The sequence below is a fragment of the Lipophrys pholis genome (genome assembly GCF_963383615.2).
Source record: "Lipophrys pholis genome assembly, chromosome: 7".
Lineage (NCBI taxonomy): Eukaryota > Metazoa > Chordata > Actinopteri > Blenniiformes > Blenniidae > Lipophrys > Lipophrys pholis.
In genome coordinates this window covers 6,169,950-6,188,321 of record NC_137638.1, presented here as the reverse complement: position 1 = coordinate 6,188,321, position 18,372 = coordinate 6,169,950, and the positions used below count along the sequence as shown (strand labels likewise).

General features: G+C 40.1%; 1 protein-coding gene across 5 annotated transcripts in view; it reads left to right on the top strand.

Annotated features, from left to right (window-relative positions):
• The window catches only part of slc4a4a (solute carrier family 4 member 4a), a 69,390-nt gene that overhangs the window by 37,439 nt on the left and 13,579 nt on the right, over positions 1 to 18,372 (top strand). For 3 of the 5 annotated variants that reach the window (XM_080466861.1, XM_080466859.1, XM_080466860.1), the window contains 7 exons: positions 2,406 to 2,482; positions 9,458 to 9,615; positions 11,522 to 11,609; positions 12,444 to 12,598; positions 15,478 to 15,591; positions 17,327 to 17,501; positions 17,583 to 17,716. In XM_080466861.1, coding sequence (XP_080322987.1) covers positions 2,406 to 2,482; positions 9,458 to 9,615; positions 11,522 to 11,609; positions 12,444 to 12,598; positions 15,478 to 15,591; positions 17,327 to 17,501; positions 17,583 to 17,716 — 901 coding nt within the window. Of the gene's footprint in view, positions 1 to 206; positions 303 to 2,405; positions 2,483 to 9,457; positions 9,616 to 11,521; positions 11,610 to 12,443; positions 12,599 to 15,477; positions 15,592 to 17,326; positions 17,502 to 17,582; positions 17,717 to 18,372 lie in introns of all 5 variants that reach the window. The other 2 variants (XM_080466858.1, XM_080466857.1) reach the window with 1 other exon arrangement.

Here is an 18,372-nt window from a genome sequence, read left to right as displayed (position 1 = left end):
TGCTGATGTGTGGAAGTTAACTTCTCTCCAAGGACTCATGATCTTCCATCAAACCACTCCCGTTGTTTTCTCAATAACGGTTCTACTAACTGATCTTTGCTTCAACTGAGCTCATCTGTTCGCTCTCCTGTCGTCTCTTTCCTCCTTTCTTCTTTCGCTTGCCTGGATCGCTTCTGCTAACCTGCTGCTGATGCCACTAAAAAAAGCCCGCAGTCCCCTCGAGAACTCGGTGACTTGTCTGTCGAGTCGCATCTCGATGGAGGACTTGCAGACCCAGAGGAGTAGCAGCATGGACTGGCTCAGTAAGTCTGACGGTTCAGATTGACCACCGACAATCAGTTCTGATGGAGACATCTCTGAGGCCGAGAAACTCATCTACAAAAGTTGGGACGTTGTGTCTGAAAGCAGTCGAACCAACAGTCAACAGTACTTGGTCACATGTTGCTCAGCAGGAACTGATGACACCACTTGGATAAAAGACAGAAACGTTGTGAAATGGAAACGTACCAACAACCTGTATTGGCCATGAGTCATGAGCTTTGAGATGCCAACATTTCCAATTACATTAAATCTTACATAAAGACAAAGCATCAGATGTGAAACCTGAAGAAATGAGCTCATTTTCCCAAAGCCCTCCTACTAAACTTAGCTCCTTTACTGCCATGCTGTTTCTCTCCTCATCCAGTCTTAAGTTACAGATGAATTCTGTCTGATTTCTGTGTGGATGAATGTGATTTTGTAATTATTTGGTTTACAAATGTGCTTCCTTGAAACAGACATTGCAGTGATCTCTATGTCCCTTGAAAATCTCTCGATAATGTCGAGCAATAATGAAGCTTTGCAACAACCAATAATGTAATAATAAATGGCCAGTGAATTAATTTGCAATGTAATATAGATAATAACTTACTCTCGAGTTGTCTGCGAACCCGTTCTCTTCACTGTCATCATTTAATAAATTTTGTCTTTCTACCAAAGGCTCATGATGAACACAACAATACTCCTACGCCTATTGACACACCAGCTTTATAACTGAATTCGGTCCAGATAATAACCCGAATTCAGCCTTTTTGCCAGATTAAATATTGGCGGTTACCTGGATTTCACATTTCTCAGTATCTTAATTTGCATCAGAGAAAAATGTGACAGCATTATAAAGACAGCCAATGATCTAATAGCTTTTCAATGTACATAACGTGCTGATAAGTGATCGAAGTAGCCTTAAAAAAATTTCTTTTAAAATGTAATAACTGCTGCCATTAATGTTATAATACGTCAATCTGGCTGTAGTTCCTGGATGTTTTTGCGGTAGTATTTGAAGCATAGTGGGTAGGATAATTGTCTTATTCATTCATTTGAGGGATAGGGTCTCCATCTTGGTTCCCCCAAAAAATATTCTATTTTATCACGTTATTGGTTGTTCCACTAACATTCTTCATGGCGATGATACAAATTTAAAAAGCTTGGATTAGTTCAAAATGAGCCATCAGAACTGAGAAGTCGGTCGGCTGTAGTTTGTAGTCGTGATCAACTTGTTTAAAAATCCCATGCAGAACCCATGAATGCAGATTTATTTTAATCACCTTAAGGGTCTTTTTTCCCCCCAATTAGATCCCTTCGTTCACCAAACTCGGTTATTCCCCTGTTTTAGTTGCCGTTGGCTGCATCCTACTGTCATTAGTGTTATTACCTGGTGTATTGGGAGGTGGGGGGGGGGGGGGGGGGGGGCAGATGCATGGAAGGAGACAGTGGCACCAGGTTTTGCCCCGTTGAGATTCACTGAATTCTGATCATAGGGATCATTTTAATTTCGATGGATCCATATTTAGCTTTTTGATTGTGTATTATAAAGAGAACTGTTATCTTTGTGCCAGCGTCACAAAATAATAGTACATTATGCATTTTCGTTAAAGCTAATTACTTTTAAATATATGACACACAAGTTCACGCGTGAACGTAGTTGCAGTAAAAATGTGGGGACCGTGTGCGGTTTCGTTCCAGAAATGACCAACAGCACCCACTCGTGGCCCGACATGAAAACTACATCATTTCTGCGCGTCCGTTTCCGTGTAAAAGGACATTGTTTTCAAAACGTTGGTGTGTAAAAACAAAACCTTACCGAAACGAAAATGCAAAGAAGCTGTGTTTCAGTTGAGAGTGTTCGTTACTCGTCCTCTGGTGCTCTTCAGACTCCACCGCAGCCAGGCAGTGGCGACGGGAATCTTTGTTCCCGTGATACAGATTGCATGAAACCTCAACCTCTCCTCTTCTTTTTTGGTGTTGCTTGTGGAGCAAACTGTCTGGGCCACTGTCCTTTCCTGGGTGTCTGCTGTCCTCTCTCGCGCACTCTTCTCATGTCCCGCTAAGGAAGCGTCTAACTACACAGCTCTGCCATTTCTTAATAGACAGTCCCACAACGACTCACAGGAACCTGACGTCCAGCAGCCTCAACGACATTTCGGACAAGCCAGAGAAGGACCAGGTGAGACTCGGTTTTAGTAATTTTCCATCCTGTCGATGTTGTGCATCTTCACTCATTGGTTGTTGTTGTTTGTCAGGATGTGACGTCAATGGATGTTTTCAGTTCTGTTTTTATAGAGGACGTGTTTTCAAGAATCAGTAAAAATTCAATGTGAATTCAAATAGCCAACTCGTGACCAAACAGGAAACTTTTTTTGTGAAGGAATAATGGTTTGTGTATTCGCTTCGAGTCACCTCGAAAAAAGTGCTATATAAAGCAGTGAATTAGGAGACATAGCGATTCTCATTATGTAAGAATAGAACTGTAGCCTGCAGTGACGGCTGGTGGTACATTTCTTATAGTGGGGCTCTTCACATTATTCTCCAATTTAAATACAGTGCGTTCATAAAAATGTTTCAAAAAAGTTGTGTTCTCCTGCCGTTTACATAAAGACTGATTCAGGGCATTTTTAAAATGTGGGTTTTCCCTCGTTTACACAGAGATGGAGTATTTACAATTGTTGTGTTTTTTTCCCCCGTTTGCAGAGACTGATTGAGGCCATTTAAGTTTTGTTATTTTTAAGTTTTGTTTTCCCTTGCCCTCGTTTACTTGGAGACGCAGTATTTTTCAAAAAGTTGCTTTTACCCTCGCTTACACAGACTGATTCAGGGCCTTTTCAAAAAGTAGCATTTTCCCTTGATGACACAGAGATGGAGCATTTCTGTTTACACTGGGACGGATTTGGATTGTTTTCAAAAAGTTGCATTTCCCGCATTTCCCTGGATTCAGAGTATGGTGACGCAGCCCGAGCATTTTAAAAAAAAAGTTCCACCTTGGGATTCATTCTCAAAAAGTTGTGTTTTCAGTGGCTCAACCACTGCTGTTGTGTAATCTGACACCCAAAACACTTCAAACGCTTCCAATTTTCACCTGAAAACGTTGTTCTGTAAACGTTGCACAAGTGCAAAATCTTTATACTTTTATTCCTCTTCATGATTATTTTTTTGACAGTTGTGATTCACTGTTTGGAAAAAAGCAACACTAGTTTTTAGTAACTTGCAGACGACTGGATTCATAGACCCGCTGAGATTTGTGATTTCTGGCACACAGAATGTTTAATTTTCTTCTAAAAAAGCCGAACAGTGGTTCGCTCCAGGCTCGGCCGCAGAGGTGAGACGTGTCAATCATTTGTCCGTCGGCTGACGTGAAACGGTGTTTGTCCGAAACAAATGCCTTTCATGCCTGAACAGCCCACGAGTACAAAGGTGCGGGGTGGCTGTCAGATGTCACTTCAGCTTCTGCTGAGCCGAAGGGGTCAAAACGAGCACAGATATCATTGTCTTAATTCCGTTGTTGAAACAACTGTGGTCACCACCGCCCGGCTTTGTCGCGGCTCCTCTTTAACCTGCAGAGTGTGTAGGAGTGTGTGCCTTATGTAATGGTTCTGCTTAGTCAGAGAAGAAAGAGTCAAACCAATAACTGAAAGAATGGACTGTTCACACCCCACAGCATGCCTGGAATTTCCCCGACAAGTTTACCTGTCCTTTAACCTCTGGAATTTTCCTGATGCTATAAATACATGAATACACTCTTTAAATTAGGTAAAGGTATAAAACTCCCCCCCTCTGACAAATGAACAACGACACAAGAGATCACATTTATATTCGTTTGGTCTAATTACCGCAATCAACAAAAATCTAATTTCTTCCACAAAATGTGAGAAAACAACTGAGGAATATGTTCTTAATTTAATAAATCAACATGCTAGCACCAGCCGGCCCAATATTGTAATTCCACTTTTCACCACAAGATGGTGTAATGAGTCCTGATAATACAGTTACCATGATGAATGAATTTCTGGAAGAGCCAAACTAAAGGGAGACAGCACCCAACAGTGACTCAGTATTGCCTCCTAATCCGAATTAATAACATTATGTCTATTCAATTCTTATCTGAGCATACACTTGGAACCAGCTACTATAATTCAAAGTTGACATTTGCCTTCTTAATGGAGTTGAAAGTTATATGATCGAGCCACGTCAACCTCATCTAACTTAAAACATTTTTTTAAGCCAACATTGTACATTATATATGCCTAAATTCCTTCAATTCATTGTTTTCTCTAATATACTAATTATTACCACTAGAGGTCACTTTATACCTAAATGTAGGTCATTAGTGCAGCTTTTGGGATAAAATTAAAACTATCTATTAAGTCATGATTATCATAAAAAATACTGCTCTGCTATGACTTGTTCTTGTTTCCACTCCAGTTATGGCCTGTTTACAGGGCAATGATTTAAAGTGAAAACTAAAGTGTAAACAGACATAATTTTCAAAACGTTACCATGTAAAGGAGAAGGTTTTCCAACACGAACGCGCAAAAACCACCCTGGCGCGAGAACTCCCATTTGAAACGTGTAGTAAAAACAGAGCCTCAAAATGTAATATACTTTTAACTAAGGCCCTGTTTACGTGACAATGTTTCACGTGCCAACACCTTGACCATTATAAAAAACAAGGGGGCGCTGTTGTTTTTGGAATTAAATCACACTTGTGCAAAGAACAATACGCTTTAATCATGGAACGAAATTGAGAAAACCCGACATTCCTATGGACTCGTGACATGAGTAGTTGGCAAAAAAAAAATTTGCATTAAAAAGTTGCTTTTCTTTTTAACTACAACTTATATTGTCGTGATAGAGAAGCTCCACGTCACTGTGTTTTCCTGAGCTGTGCTGTGAGTGTGGATCTTTTTTAATTTCCAGTGTGTGCTCACCCTTTGCTCACATGTTCCCAGTATGAACCAGAGCAGACCTCTGGGAGCTCAGTCTGCTCTCCTGTGGGACTGACGAGAGGCAACTCAACAGGAAATGCACCTCCTGAAGTGAAGCTCTTGCACACCCTCGCAAACTATAAATAAGATTGAGAATTTCCGCAGGTCCTGATCTTTCCCACATTTTCCACAGTGAGAGATCATTTGAGGACACGGACGAGATCCGAGCTGATAGAAGGAGCGGAGTTCGATTCAGTGCACATTTATCAACACATTTAATATGTGCTTTATGTTGCTCTGATCACATGTGCTGCAAAGCTTGAAGGCAAAATGCGTTTGCTAAATGATCATTCTTAAAAGTGAGCAAAAATCTGGAGTTGGGCTAAATTCTTAAATTGTATAGAGAGTGTCGGTATTTGGAATCGGTCTTTTCATTTAGTTTAAATTGAGATGAATTACGCAACAGTGATGAACAGTTAAGTACAGTGGAAGTCTTTTTTTGTAAGTTACGTTTTAATTATTTTCTCGTAAAAATACAGAACAACAACATTCGGCGTGATATTTACAGCTTTGAGCGTGCCATGTTTAATGTTTCTGTTATACTACTTAGTCAGTTATAAGCTACCTAGTTGTGTGTTCTCTTCTGCTACCCTCAACCAGTAACAATGTTCAGTGGATGAATTGACAGCAGCATTTATATTTTTGTGATAAAGTGAGTCAATGTTTTATTTACAATGTTTACGCTTTGCACATACAACACGTGGGCAGTCCCAGCTTTCTGGCAGGACAGTTTTAGCCCCCGGCCCACATGTTTAACACCCCAAGTTTAGCCCCGTTTACACAAGAACGATCAGCTGGAAATGGTTTGATCTTTTTTGCTTTCATCATTTCTGCCGTTTCCGTGGAAACGGAGAACGTTACTGTGCAAGCACGGAAGGTTTTCTGAAACGAAAAAAAAAAAAAGAAGTTTGTCGTCGTGTGAACGGGGTCTTTAGTTAAATTAAAAAAGATCAAACAGAAGAAACACTGACAACTCCTCCGTTGTTTTTATTTTTACTGCAACCGTCACTTAAGTTGTTTTCCTATTTGGGAAAGGTTTTTAAAAACTGTTTGCTCTGGAGGCCGTTTGCGGACATTCGCAACGCCGCCATTTTGTAATGAAGCAGTCAAAATGCAACAAAAGTTTGCGGTTTTCACGGAAACGTAACATAAGACTTTTGAATCACGAGTGTCGTCTGTGGAGGCGAATTTGAATGTTGACGTACCTGCTAAATATGCAAAAATAATCAAATGAAGTAATGACAACAATTTTTTTTTAAATATATTAAATAACTTTGGCTAAAAATGTCGATTCAGTCAAAGCAAATATATTCAGTCGATACGTTTGTTCATTTTCTGGAGATTGAACAAACTTTTCTGCAGATTTTACAAATTTCTCAATCAGCCAACAAATTTAACTCTACACACACACGGAGGCGGGTACATTTTAAAAATGTTTTAACCTGGATGGTGTTTTCAGACACTCCCGGAGCCGACGTCGTGCACATGAACAGTCAAAATTCAAAGACAGATTGTTGACACTGTAAAGCGTTGTCATGGAAACAAGAGTTTTTAAAACATTTGTTTAAAAGCATTGAGTAATGAACACCTTTTTTTAAATAGTCTGACTTTAATTGCTACAATTTCCTCATATTTGAACAGAAACTATATATTGTTTTACCCAACAAACTTAAGTACCTTCAGTTGATGCAGTGTCTTTTTTTTTCTGCAAATGTAACAAACTTTTCTGTTAAGAAAAACCCCACCAAAACGTGATAAATAAGTGTTTTCACCTAAAAACGCTGTCATGGAATTAAGGCCCTAGAATTTTCAGGTGAGGCTCACTTGATCTTTTATAAAAGTGAAACCACTCTGCAATAGATCGTCTTTTCAGATTGGATACTTAAACTGAATATAATAAAAAAAAAAAAAAAGTTTCCGCTTGGATTAGCAGTCAGAGGTGTACGCTCATGAAAAGCCTCCTGAAAACAAGATTTTTTTCTGTCTGACACGTCCTGTTCCGTCACAGATCCGATCTTTGAGCCCGGGGAGAGCCGGTTTGTGAGCATGTAGTTTACGAGGGCAGTGTGTTGTGGATTAGCAGCCATCGGACACAGGTCAGGGTGTGCGGTTACGCTGGTTTAACCTTTCGACTCAATCATTTACAGACAAACTTCTCTGCCAGGATGGCTCAACGGGCTCTGATTGGATTGCCCGGTTGTTACCAGTGGAAGGTCACAAGTTTATGGGATTCTAATCGCAAGAGCTTCAGGACATGATCTGGATATTATAGACATGATGATGCTGAACACCGGGCAGAGTTAGACAGACAGGACTTATTTATAATCGGTCCTCTCAGTCTATTAAATTATACATCTTTATTTTTGATGTATTTGTACATGAAGAATCTGGATCTGATTGGAGGAAATTTCAGTGACACTTGCGCTCTAATCCAATTTCAATTCTGGCACGTCCGATTCTCAAGTCACATTTAACTTTGTCTAAGACTCTTCGCCGAGTTTGGTAACATGAAACTCGAAACACAAGTGATGGCTTCTATTCTGTTTTTCTGTTCTATTCTGCAGCTGCGATTTCTCACAATCTAAAAAGGTGGATGATCAATTTAGGTGAAGAAAAACATCAAGAACAAGAAAACTGAAATTTTATCAAAGCTACATTTTCTGTGTGCCTGTCGCTTTAAGGGGTTAGTCCAGCGCCTTTGGGAGCATGTAACCAAAAAAACGTACATGAAAATGTGTTAAAAATTCTGGAATAGTATGGTGTGACTTTGGTTAATAATTCGGCAAACTGTGGCCACATAAACTGCAAAAGAAATAAAAAATTTGGGGGGGTTTTGTTGAAAACACACGTGGAGGGTATACTAATCGGCAGCGAGCGGCAGGCATATATAACCTTTCATCTTAAATTTTTTTAGCTTATAAGCAAAGTGTGGGGGCGTGGTGCTCGAGAGGTATTGGGGGGTTCAAAATGCCTTTTCCGAGGATAAGTAATTCTCTGGTAGTTTCTGAGAGAAAAAAAAACATTTAAAAAGACAAAAGTAGAGAATAACATTAATGATAATACTGATGCAATGAGACGGTTTACAAAACAAAATGTTCAGACTTACTGTCAACAAGTCCAGGAATGAAGATCTGTGCTTAATTTGATGTTTCACTGTAAATCAGTTGGTACATTGGAGTATGATTGTATACTTTGTGTGGGTGTTTTTGGTCGGAGGGGGTACACTATCCAAATGAATGTGTATGAGGGTATGAATGTAAAACTATAAATAACTTTTCATTATTTTTAAATTACAATTTAAAAAATATAAATGATAGAATAAGTGTTTGTGGAAACATTTCTGAACTGAAGATTATTTTGATGAATTTAAAAAAGCTTCTAAACCAATCACAAGCTTTCTATTATTTCAATGAATTAGAATTAGATCAAGTTTAGAAAACCCTTTATGGGGGGGGTGGGGGGGGGCACGGTTTACTTTGAACTCATTAAAGGGGGCTCATGATCCCACTTTTTAAACCCCTTATCATGAATAACATCCCACGTAAACTTGCCTCTCCAGCAATTTGTCGTTTTTAAAAATGGTTGAGACGATGACGAAGCGTCGGACTGGATTGTCCGTGTGGTTTTGCCCGTTGCGTCATTTCCAACACTCACTAGTCGGCCGTGTGCACTGGGTGTGCTTTCACCTCCAGTTCTTAAACGACTGAAGACAAGATGCCTCTTTTATATTAAGACTGCAGCGTAATTCCTGGAATCTCATTTCCACACAACAGCAGACCTTCAAATATTAAGAAAGATGGTTGAGATACAAAAGCTTGAAACTTCTAAAGCAGTTTATTTGACTGTTAGAGGAGAGAGGGAGTAGGTGTGGATGAAAACAGACCAGAAGAGTTCATGAAAGACAGACTCGTCACGTCGTTTGGTGCTCAGCAACTGTCTGACCTCAGCTTCAGTAGTCTCAGCTTTGGCACGTCAGAAAGAAATATAAACCTCATCTTACCACAGGGATCTCCACAGGAGGCCTCTGCCTTGGTATTTAAGTAGAATGGAGATGTCCGGTTTGATGTAAGTCGTTTAATTCCGAGTGCGACTTTGTAGACGGCTTGCTGGTGTGAACGTAACATTTAGCGCCTTGCCTCCTCCCCTTTTGTCTCCTCCAGCTGAGGAACAAGTTCATGAAGAAGTTGCCGAGAGACGCGGAGGCCTCCAACGTGCTGGTGGGGGAGGTGGACTTCCTGGACGCTCCGTTTGTGGCGTTTGTCCGTCTGCAGCAGGCCGTGATGCTCGGAGCGCTGACGGAAGTTCCCGTTCCCACAAGGTGACTGACTTCGGCTGTCAAGTCCTGATATACATCAGAACTCAAAGTTTACATATCAGTTCACTATTTCTGGTAACGTTCCGACATATTTCTAAGTTTGACATTTATAAGCATTGCATATGCACAGAGCCGAGCAGATGTGCATCTAAATACCTTTATCAGGCCTGTGACCATATTTGGTAACTTCCTGTTTCTTCCAGTTTAGTTGGCCTGTGCGGTGAAGCTAAAATCTTGACAGGAATTATACAAATGCAGTCTTCTGCTTGACAGAACTTGTTATAAGAGGAGAAGTTTTTGTTGATCATGAAATATGATTGAACATGTTCAGTTTTATAAGGCCCCGTTTACACGACAACGTCTCAGGTGGAAACGCATCATTTTTGTCTTTTAGTTTCAGAAAAGTTTCGCCTTCACATGGCGATGTTTAAACGCTGTAAACGATGTAGTTAACATGCCAGGCCACGAGTTGGAGCTGTTGGTTGCTTTTGTAATGAAACCACGCACACATGCACGCAGAACAATACGCGATGAACATTAACAATGGTGAGTACGTGGACATTGTGTTTTGGGTGTAACAAATGGCGGCGAGTGACTAAAGAAAGTTTAACTTTTTCACTTGAAGTGGTTGCCTTGTTGTTGGACCTGTAATTTCCACACTGTGATGAGTTACTGTATCTCTTGGGTCTGATTGTTGGACTTGATGTTTGACACCCCTGACACGTAGTAGTGCAGTAAAGCTTGAGTTATTTTAATATGTGGTTAGCCTCAATAATTAACTAAATATTTTAATGTCAGACAATCAAAGTATTTAAAAAAAAGAATACACTTGAAATAGTTACATTTGCATGTGAAAGTGTGTCTTGCATTCTGCAGTCTGACACAATGTAAAATTTAATGTGAACTTGTGAGTTAGTGATAACTGAATTAGGTCAAACTGATTGCTGTGCCACTGGGAAAGATGACTTAGTAAGTGTTGGTTTTATTGTGTTGTAAAACTGCTCTGGAGTGTTTCTCTAACCAAAGAACAGTAAACAATCTCATTATGTCTCATTGGAAACTTTTCAAGTGGTAAACTAGACAGTTTTTTTTTTTTTTTTTGTTGCTGTAATTTAGATTAGAAGTTATGTAACGGATAACTGAATGATATGTGGCAGAGGAAACACTCGGCGTCGAATCCAATAGAGAGGAAGTTTGTTGTTGAATGTATAGGTCTCTGTGTGGCATTTACATTTTCAGCCCACGTGTGCGCCTCTCCCCCCATGTGGTCACTCTAAATCAGGCTCATGGGCCTAAACTGGTCCATAAGAGGCTCCAATCCGGCCAAACCACCAAGCAAATTGTAAAAACTTCAAAGAAAACATAGATTAAAAAAAATTAATAAATAAAAATTCTTAAAAGAAGCAGATATTACACAACGCTGAGACCCGAGCTGAGATATCAGTGATGCTGCCATAAAAGCGTCAAGGTCGTACTGTCAGGGTCAGTTTGTAAAAACACCCATAATGCAACAGCTGCAGGAGAAGTTTTCTGGACATTTCACTGTAATTTCCACCAGACGTTTTTATTAAAATTGGCTTTATATTGAGATTTTAGTCATTTTCTGAAGTAATTGTTTTTTGTGAAAATATAGACATTTTTATTACATATACTCTGCATGACAACAAAGAAAAGACTTTAAGATTATTATGGCGCTGTATTGGACTGTATGTGGCCCCTGAACTAAAACGTGTTTGACAACCCTGATCTTTGACAAGCAGTGTGAAGACTGTCTCTCTTTGTGTTCGCCCTGTGATGGACTAATATCCTGTCCAAGGTGAACTCCGTCCACACTCAGCTGTCGGTTCTCCAGGGAAACGTCACCCTGAAGATGGATGGACAGGTCACTCTCTCTTCTTTCGTTCTGCAGGTTCTTGTTCATCTTGCTTGGACCAAAAGGCAAAGCCAAGTCGTACCATGAGATCGGCCGAGCGATCGCCACGCTGATGTCAGATGAGGTCATACCGCCAATAACACACGATCCTGACACTGACTTTACTGTTGTATTTGATAGATACTCACATATTTACCTTCCATGTTTTCAGAGTTGGTTTATGATATCCTTCATTCCAGGATAACACTGTTTTAGCTGTTTTTTTAGGCAGTTTGTTTCATGGTTGCATTCCAACCATATATCAAACATTTGATCCAGCTACAGAGTACCTGGGGTATATTTGGCAGGTGGTGAAATTTTGCCTTTGGTGTTTGTGTCAAAAGCAGGAATATTGCATCAGGATTTGAGGGAGTTTGACACTGACTGGGTCAGAATATCTCATTTAACTTATTGCAAAAAATTATTTCACATCTTTGATCTGTCTTCATTTCCTTCAAATTGGTTTCAGATCAATTCTATATGACAACCTTGATTATGAGTGAGAATTGGAGATTGTCTGATTCAAAGTCAGACGTTAAGGTGTTGTTTTTGGTCATCACACCAACATTTAAAGAAAGCCTGAGTCCTGAACAGGCGTCACAAGAAATTCAAGGAGGTAAATGTCTGATTCTGATGTGAAAGTGAGTACAGATCAGAAAAAGATTGAAAAAGATAGACTATGTGATTTGTAAAGACTTCGTAGACCCAAACTACAGTTTGTCAGTGAACGTGTGTAATTTACATTTCATTGTTAAAAAGCAGCCGAGTCTCTCCACTGTCCTCTGAATCAGTTGTCAGTGTCTTGTAGGCGTGCGATGCCACTCTCTCTAATGTGACGTTCCGGTTGGCTTCCTGCTTACCTGCTCTGACAGCTCGTTCACACTCCAACGCTTCGTCCTTCTTTGTCTTTGGCGTCCAGGTCTTTCACGACATTGCGTACAAGGCCAAGGACAGGCAGGACCTGCTGGCGGGTATCGACGAGTTCCTGGACGAGGTGATCGTGCTTCCCCCTGGCGAGTGGGACCCGGCCATCAGGATAGAGCCTCCGAAGAACCTCCCGCCCTCGGACAAAAGGTCTCCCAACTTCCTTTTTGTTACTCAGATGAAAGGAAATATAAGTCTACCCGCCTTATCTGTCATTTTCAAGTGTCTAAATCATTTCAGTTGAGGGGCCTGAATGGGAAAATAATCTGTAAACACCAACAAGTCTGTTGTTTATCCCTGGTTTTAGTGCAAAAACCCCACAAGTGCCTTCACAGTTTTGTCTTATGTACTCTTCTCTTACTGAGCAACTGCACTTCACTTTGATCACAAAATCGCAGTGCAGTACATGTCTTCTATGTTTTCCCACAGTCTGCTTGTTTGATACCCCTGTTCTTGAGCTTGTAAAGACAGTAATAAGCGACAATAAATTGAAGGTAACCCCTTGTAGTGATCTTATCTGAAACCACAAGCGATTGAACCTTCAGGCTGTTCATCAGTCTGCTGGTCACTTATTAAACAAGGAAAGCCAGCGGGGCGGCTCGCTGCAGCCGACATGTGATGTATGTATAACCAGAGTCATAAACATACCTGTGAAACTGTATCTTATGCAACAGAGGAGATTAGCCTGCGTCGACAGGAGGGGAGTTAATGCTTGAAAACAGGTGAGCGCGATGAAACGAAGAGTCTGTGTTAATAATGCAGGGAGTCACAGACCTGTGCCTCCTCTGAATGCTGCGTGTGCATTAACCACATGTTCCAGAAACGCAGCACTGGCAGATTTGCTGAAGTGCATCCAGGTGTTGCGGCGCAGTGTTGAATTATGAAGGAGCAGAAACTGATTCGATGTGAAGCTGCGGTTTGATGCAGGAGTCGTTTGAAGCCCGGCGGCAGGTCTTGATTGACTAACCATCGCTGATGGCAGTAAATCTAAAGAAAAACAACAATAAATGCAAATTCAGATTAGATTTAAAAAAGTAGGGGATTCAACATCCAAAATAACTCACTACACCATCTGGTGGTTTAATGGGGTACTGCTATAGGGAGCAGGTTCAGGCTATTTGATTGACTTCTGAGAGAAACATAATAACCTATTGTTTACAGTACTTTTTCAAAAGAAGATACAAGAATATAAAAAAAAAAAGAGAAAAGTCAACAAAATCATCTTACAGCAGAGATATAAAGAGAAATAAAACTAAAACATCTCAATTTGAAAAGCAAAAGTCTGAAGATGTGACTTAACCTAAGAGACACTGTGAGTTTAGGTTAAATTGGCAGTTTTGTTGGGTTTCTCTCTGTTAAAAGCGACTAGAAATGACTGTGTTGTATGTGGTGCTACATAAATAAAGTTGAATTGAATTCTTACAAATTCTCTTTTGTCCGTCTCAAACGCCACTGATCTGTGTTTAGACTAAAATATACTTGGTGAGTAAATCTGAGATATGAGAAGGTAAAACACTTCAATCACGAGTATCAACATTTTAAAATCTATTAGACTAGTAATCAGTTTGACAAGACGAGCCACAGAGTTACATACTCGCGTCTCCTGGCGTCTGTGATGAACCAAAGTTTGAATATTTTAAAGGAGACATATCATGCTTTTAAATCCTTCCTTTTTACATATAAATCATACAGTTGTGGTCTATATAAAGCGAAACTGCAATGCTTGGGTCTGAATTCCTCATTATTAGAGCTCCACAGGCCCCTTTTCTACCCCTTTTCTGATGCGCTTCTGAGAGCAACTCGTTTTGGGGCGGTCTCTTCAAATGCAAATGAGACACTTCATACCCCGCCTCCTCTCCAGGTTGCAGAGGTGACACTCGGTTCAACGTCACCCTGTTCGGCCATCTTTGTAGTTTGATAGAACAGATACAATTATCTAGCGGCGCAGAAACTTTATATTCACACATTATTTACAAAATGTCAACAACGGAAGATTTGTCCATCCAGCCATACATGTTGGAGCCAGAGTCGGACCCGGCGGAGCGAGATGAAAATGACCATGATGCACCTGCAGAACAACGTCTTCATATGGATGTAACGCAATGGTGTGTTACTATATTTACACTAACTTCTCCATCCATGCCCACTACTACAATACTGCCTGTATTACAACGACTATTTAACACAGAAGTTACATTATAATCTAAAACGAGCACACAGCGCTAACATATGAAGACGGTGCAACTGCTAATGCTAACAAAACAATGACAGGGACGTCTTATCATCACACTTTTTAGCGTTATATACAGCTTACCGAAGTGCTCTGTTCGTCGTCTCCATAGATAGAAGGAACTGACCGCTCAATCAGACCAAGTCTTTCGGCAAATCCTTCTTTATACTGGCGGAGGTTGCTGAAGCAGTCGTCCTTAAAGTGATTCGCGCACACAAAAATGACCTTACCCACAGATGTGGGTACATTTCTGTGAAAAATAAAACTCAACCAGGCACTTCGAAAAGGTTCTGATGCTGGGAGACGGTGTAACGAAGCTTGTGGGTTACTACATCCAACAACCGAACATTTCGACTTATCCTCTCGTAACTTCGGTTGGACTACAAAATCGCAGCGAGAAACAAAAATGGCGGATTGCTCGAAATGTCGATGTCCTAATTTGGCAGTTCCGCTGAGAATACTGTGACGTCATTGTTCAAAAAACGTAATAGAGAATAGAAAAATCGAAACCGATCGCAAAATATGACCAAAACAGAATATAAAGATATCAACGGAGCACCTGAAGAGACTACTTTGAACTTTTCTGTACTTCTAAACACTCTAAATATACAACAAAATGCATTTAAGGGCTAAAAAAGTGGATTTAGCATGATATGTCCCCTTTAAACCAAACGTGTGCTGGTTGTTTTCGCTTTAAATGGAAACTAAAAGCAGGTTGTGTCCACTGAAGGAGATATTTGGAGGATTTATCAAACTCGTCGCACACACTGATGAAAAGGGTGTAAATTTGTGTTTTCAGGAAAAACATGTACGCAGGAGGAGACGCTCAGATGAACGGAGACATGCCGCATGACGGAGGTCACGGAGGAGGAGGGGGTCACGCTGTCGGGGACGAGCTGAAGAAGACCGGGAGGTATGACATATAACACTAGTATAGTCTTTATTCTTGGACTATAGGAAGAAGGGAAAAAAACACAAGTCACAATGTTGGCACATTATTTTCCCACCAAACATATTCTAGAATTAACTTTAATTGATTTCACACAAGTCCAGTTAATTTTTCACTCAGCAATAATCTGTAAAAACTCAACTAATCCACTAAGAATCTATATGTATACATTTATATTCTCTCATTACAAGGTTCAAGGTCACTTTATTAGTACTCGTGGGTAAACTTGTTTTACAGGTTTTGTGATTGCTTGGCACGTCATAACAAATAAAGACACACAATAAACCACACAAGGAGATAACAATAATATTAATAACAATTGGTCGAGTGAGGCAAGACAGACAAGAGCTCAATGTTCTGATAAATAATTAAGATAAGATCAAAATAGATGAAGAAAAACCACAATAAAAATCGCAATAAAACCTTACAGAGGTGAAAAGCAGTCACGAATATAAACCAGAATATGAACATCCAATGAAGAGCCACGATAATAAATACAGCTAAAAATGGATAAATACAATAAAGTGCAATGTCACTGAGTCTTCAGTTCAGTGATGGGGACAGGAACAAAGCTGTTCTTAAAGCGATTCGTCCTGCACCGTGGGACCAGGTACCTTCATCCAGCTGGGAGGAGCTCGAATTCGCCTCATAAAGGATGGGAGTCACTGTTAAGGGTTGCTGAGGCCATCCTCTGAACCTGTTTACTAAACAGGGAGGCTGGAAAAGACTGTGACTCACCAATAAGTTGACTGGACCATTTTACTCTTTGGTTCAGTGAGTTTCTCTCTTTTAAAGAAGTCGGACCAAACCAGGCCACCAAGCAAAAAGATAAAACAGACTCAATAAAAGACCGATAAAAAAGTCTCAGGATTACTGCAAGTTTGAAATTTGCCTTTTCTTCGGAATGATATTCAGATATTCGTGATATTTTCTTACCCTTTTTCTCACAGTGACATCTAGTGGTTCCAGATTGTACGTACCATGGGTGCCAATATTTGTTTTTATATAATTACATATAAAATTATATAAAAGTCACAGAATTCTTACGATACAGGGATATATATATCAGCTATCACCCAGTGGGTCGGCACCTATGGTATGTGCCGGTGTATATAAGCTATATGACCAACCAAGCATCTTAAAAACGGTGTAATGTATAGTCCGGACAATATGGTAGAAATTGTGATATTATGCTATTTAATCACATTCAAATCAAGAAGCTATTTCAAATATAACTTTTATTGACTATACTGTTTTGTAATTATTCACTAAATAAATTACTTTTTTAATTTGGTCAACACCATCATATTGCCTTATATGTGCTCTTGTTCTACAGAGCTTAATCTGAGTATTGATCTTTAACTAAAATATTCAACAAATCTGTTCTAGACCGTTGGAACATTTACACTGAAAAAGGAAAATAGTTGACCCAACAGGCCAAATAATTCCAATCGGTAAAATCTAAATGAATCAAGTTTATCAAACTTAATCTAATTCATTAACTTAAGTTTGAAAACTTGATTAATTTTAGATGTTACCAATTGAAATAATTAAATTAGGTTGGTCCAACTATTTTCCTTTTTTCAGTGTTGAGTATCTTTTTAGATCTTTGCGTGTTCATCCGGAACCTTCCCGTTTAACTTGTTTCTGCTCTACGCCGATGACGCCAGCTCTTCTTCTCCTGTGCATCTGCCTCCAGGTTCTGCGGTGGCCTCTTCCTCGACATCAAGAGAAAAGCGCCTTTCTTCGTCAGTGACTTCACCGACGCGTTTCACATCCAGGCCCTGTCGGCCATTCTCTTCATCTACCTGGGAACTGTGACGAACGCCATCACCTTCGGCGGTCTGCTGGGGGACGCCACGGAAAACATGCAGGTGAGACCTCGGATGTTCTGTTCAGTGTTTTGCTCCTCGTGCAGTGAATTGCCGCCTCACTGTTTCCTTCTGGCTGTGCAGGGTGTGTTGGAGAGTTTCCTGGGCACCGCCATCACCGGGGCGGCTTTCTGCCTACTAGCGGGCCAGCCGCTCACCATCCTGAGCAGCACTGGGCCTGTTCTGGTGTTTGAAAGGCTGCTCTTCAACTTCAGCAAGTACGCAGTGCTGCTTAGAGTTGAGACGATACAAGTCAGACCCTCCAGTCGGTACCCTGTACAATCGCCCATATCCATTTTGGGGAGGGCCAAACACACTGGGTGTGTACGGTCAATAAAGACCTATTGACGCTGCTGGTGCACTTTGCTGCATTAGATTATATTTGGCTCCTTAAACCTCAAGTTTTTTTTGGTATATTTCAGCATATTTTGAAGTATTTCCAACTGGTGGCAGAGCTCTTGTTTATTTAAATGTTAATGATGGATTGGAAACTACATTGTTTTAGAAGTTTTGCTGGAGAAAAGTTTGAGACGACTACTTTTTTGAAAACGATCATAGTGCTGTTTTGTGTTCACAGATCGCCTATGTAATTAGAAAACAAAAACACTTTCTCATAGGAAAATGAAACTTCCCAGTTTCTCATGAATACATGAATCAATTCATGACCTCAAAAAACAAGCTAGTTCCCTCACAAAATGTAAACAATTATTAATTTCCTGAAGATGCAGACAGTTTAGCATTTTGAATTATATTTGCATCAAGGTCTTGGAAGTTCTAGGAAAAGTCATGAACGTCCATGAAAAGAATGCAGCACGACAATATCCTGCGTGTTTTATACAAGTTTAGCCTTTTACTTTCTTTCAGTCGGATTGTT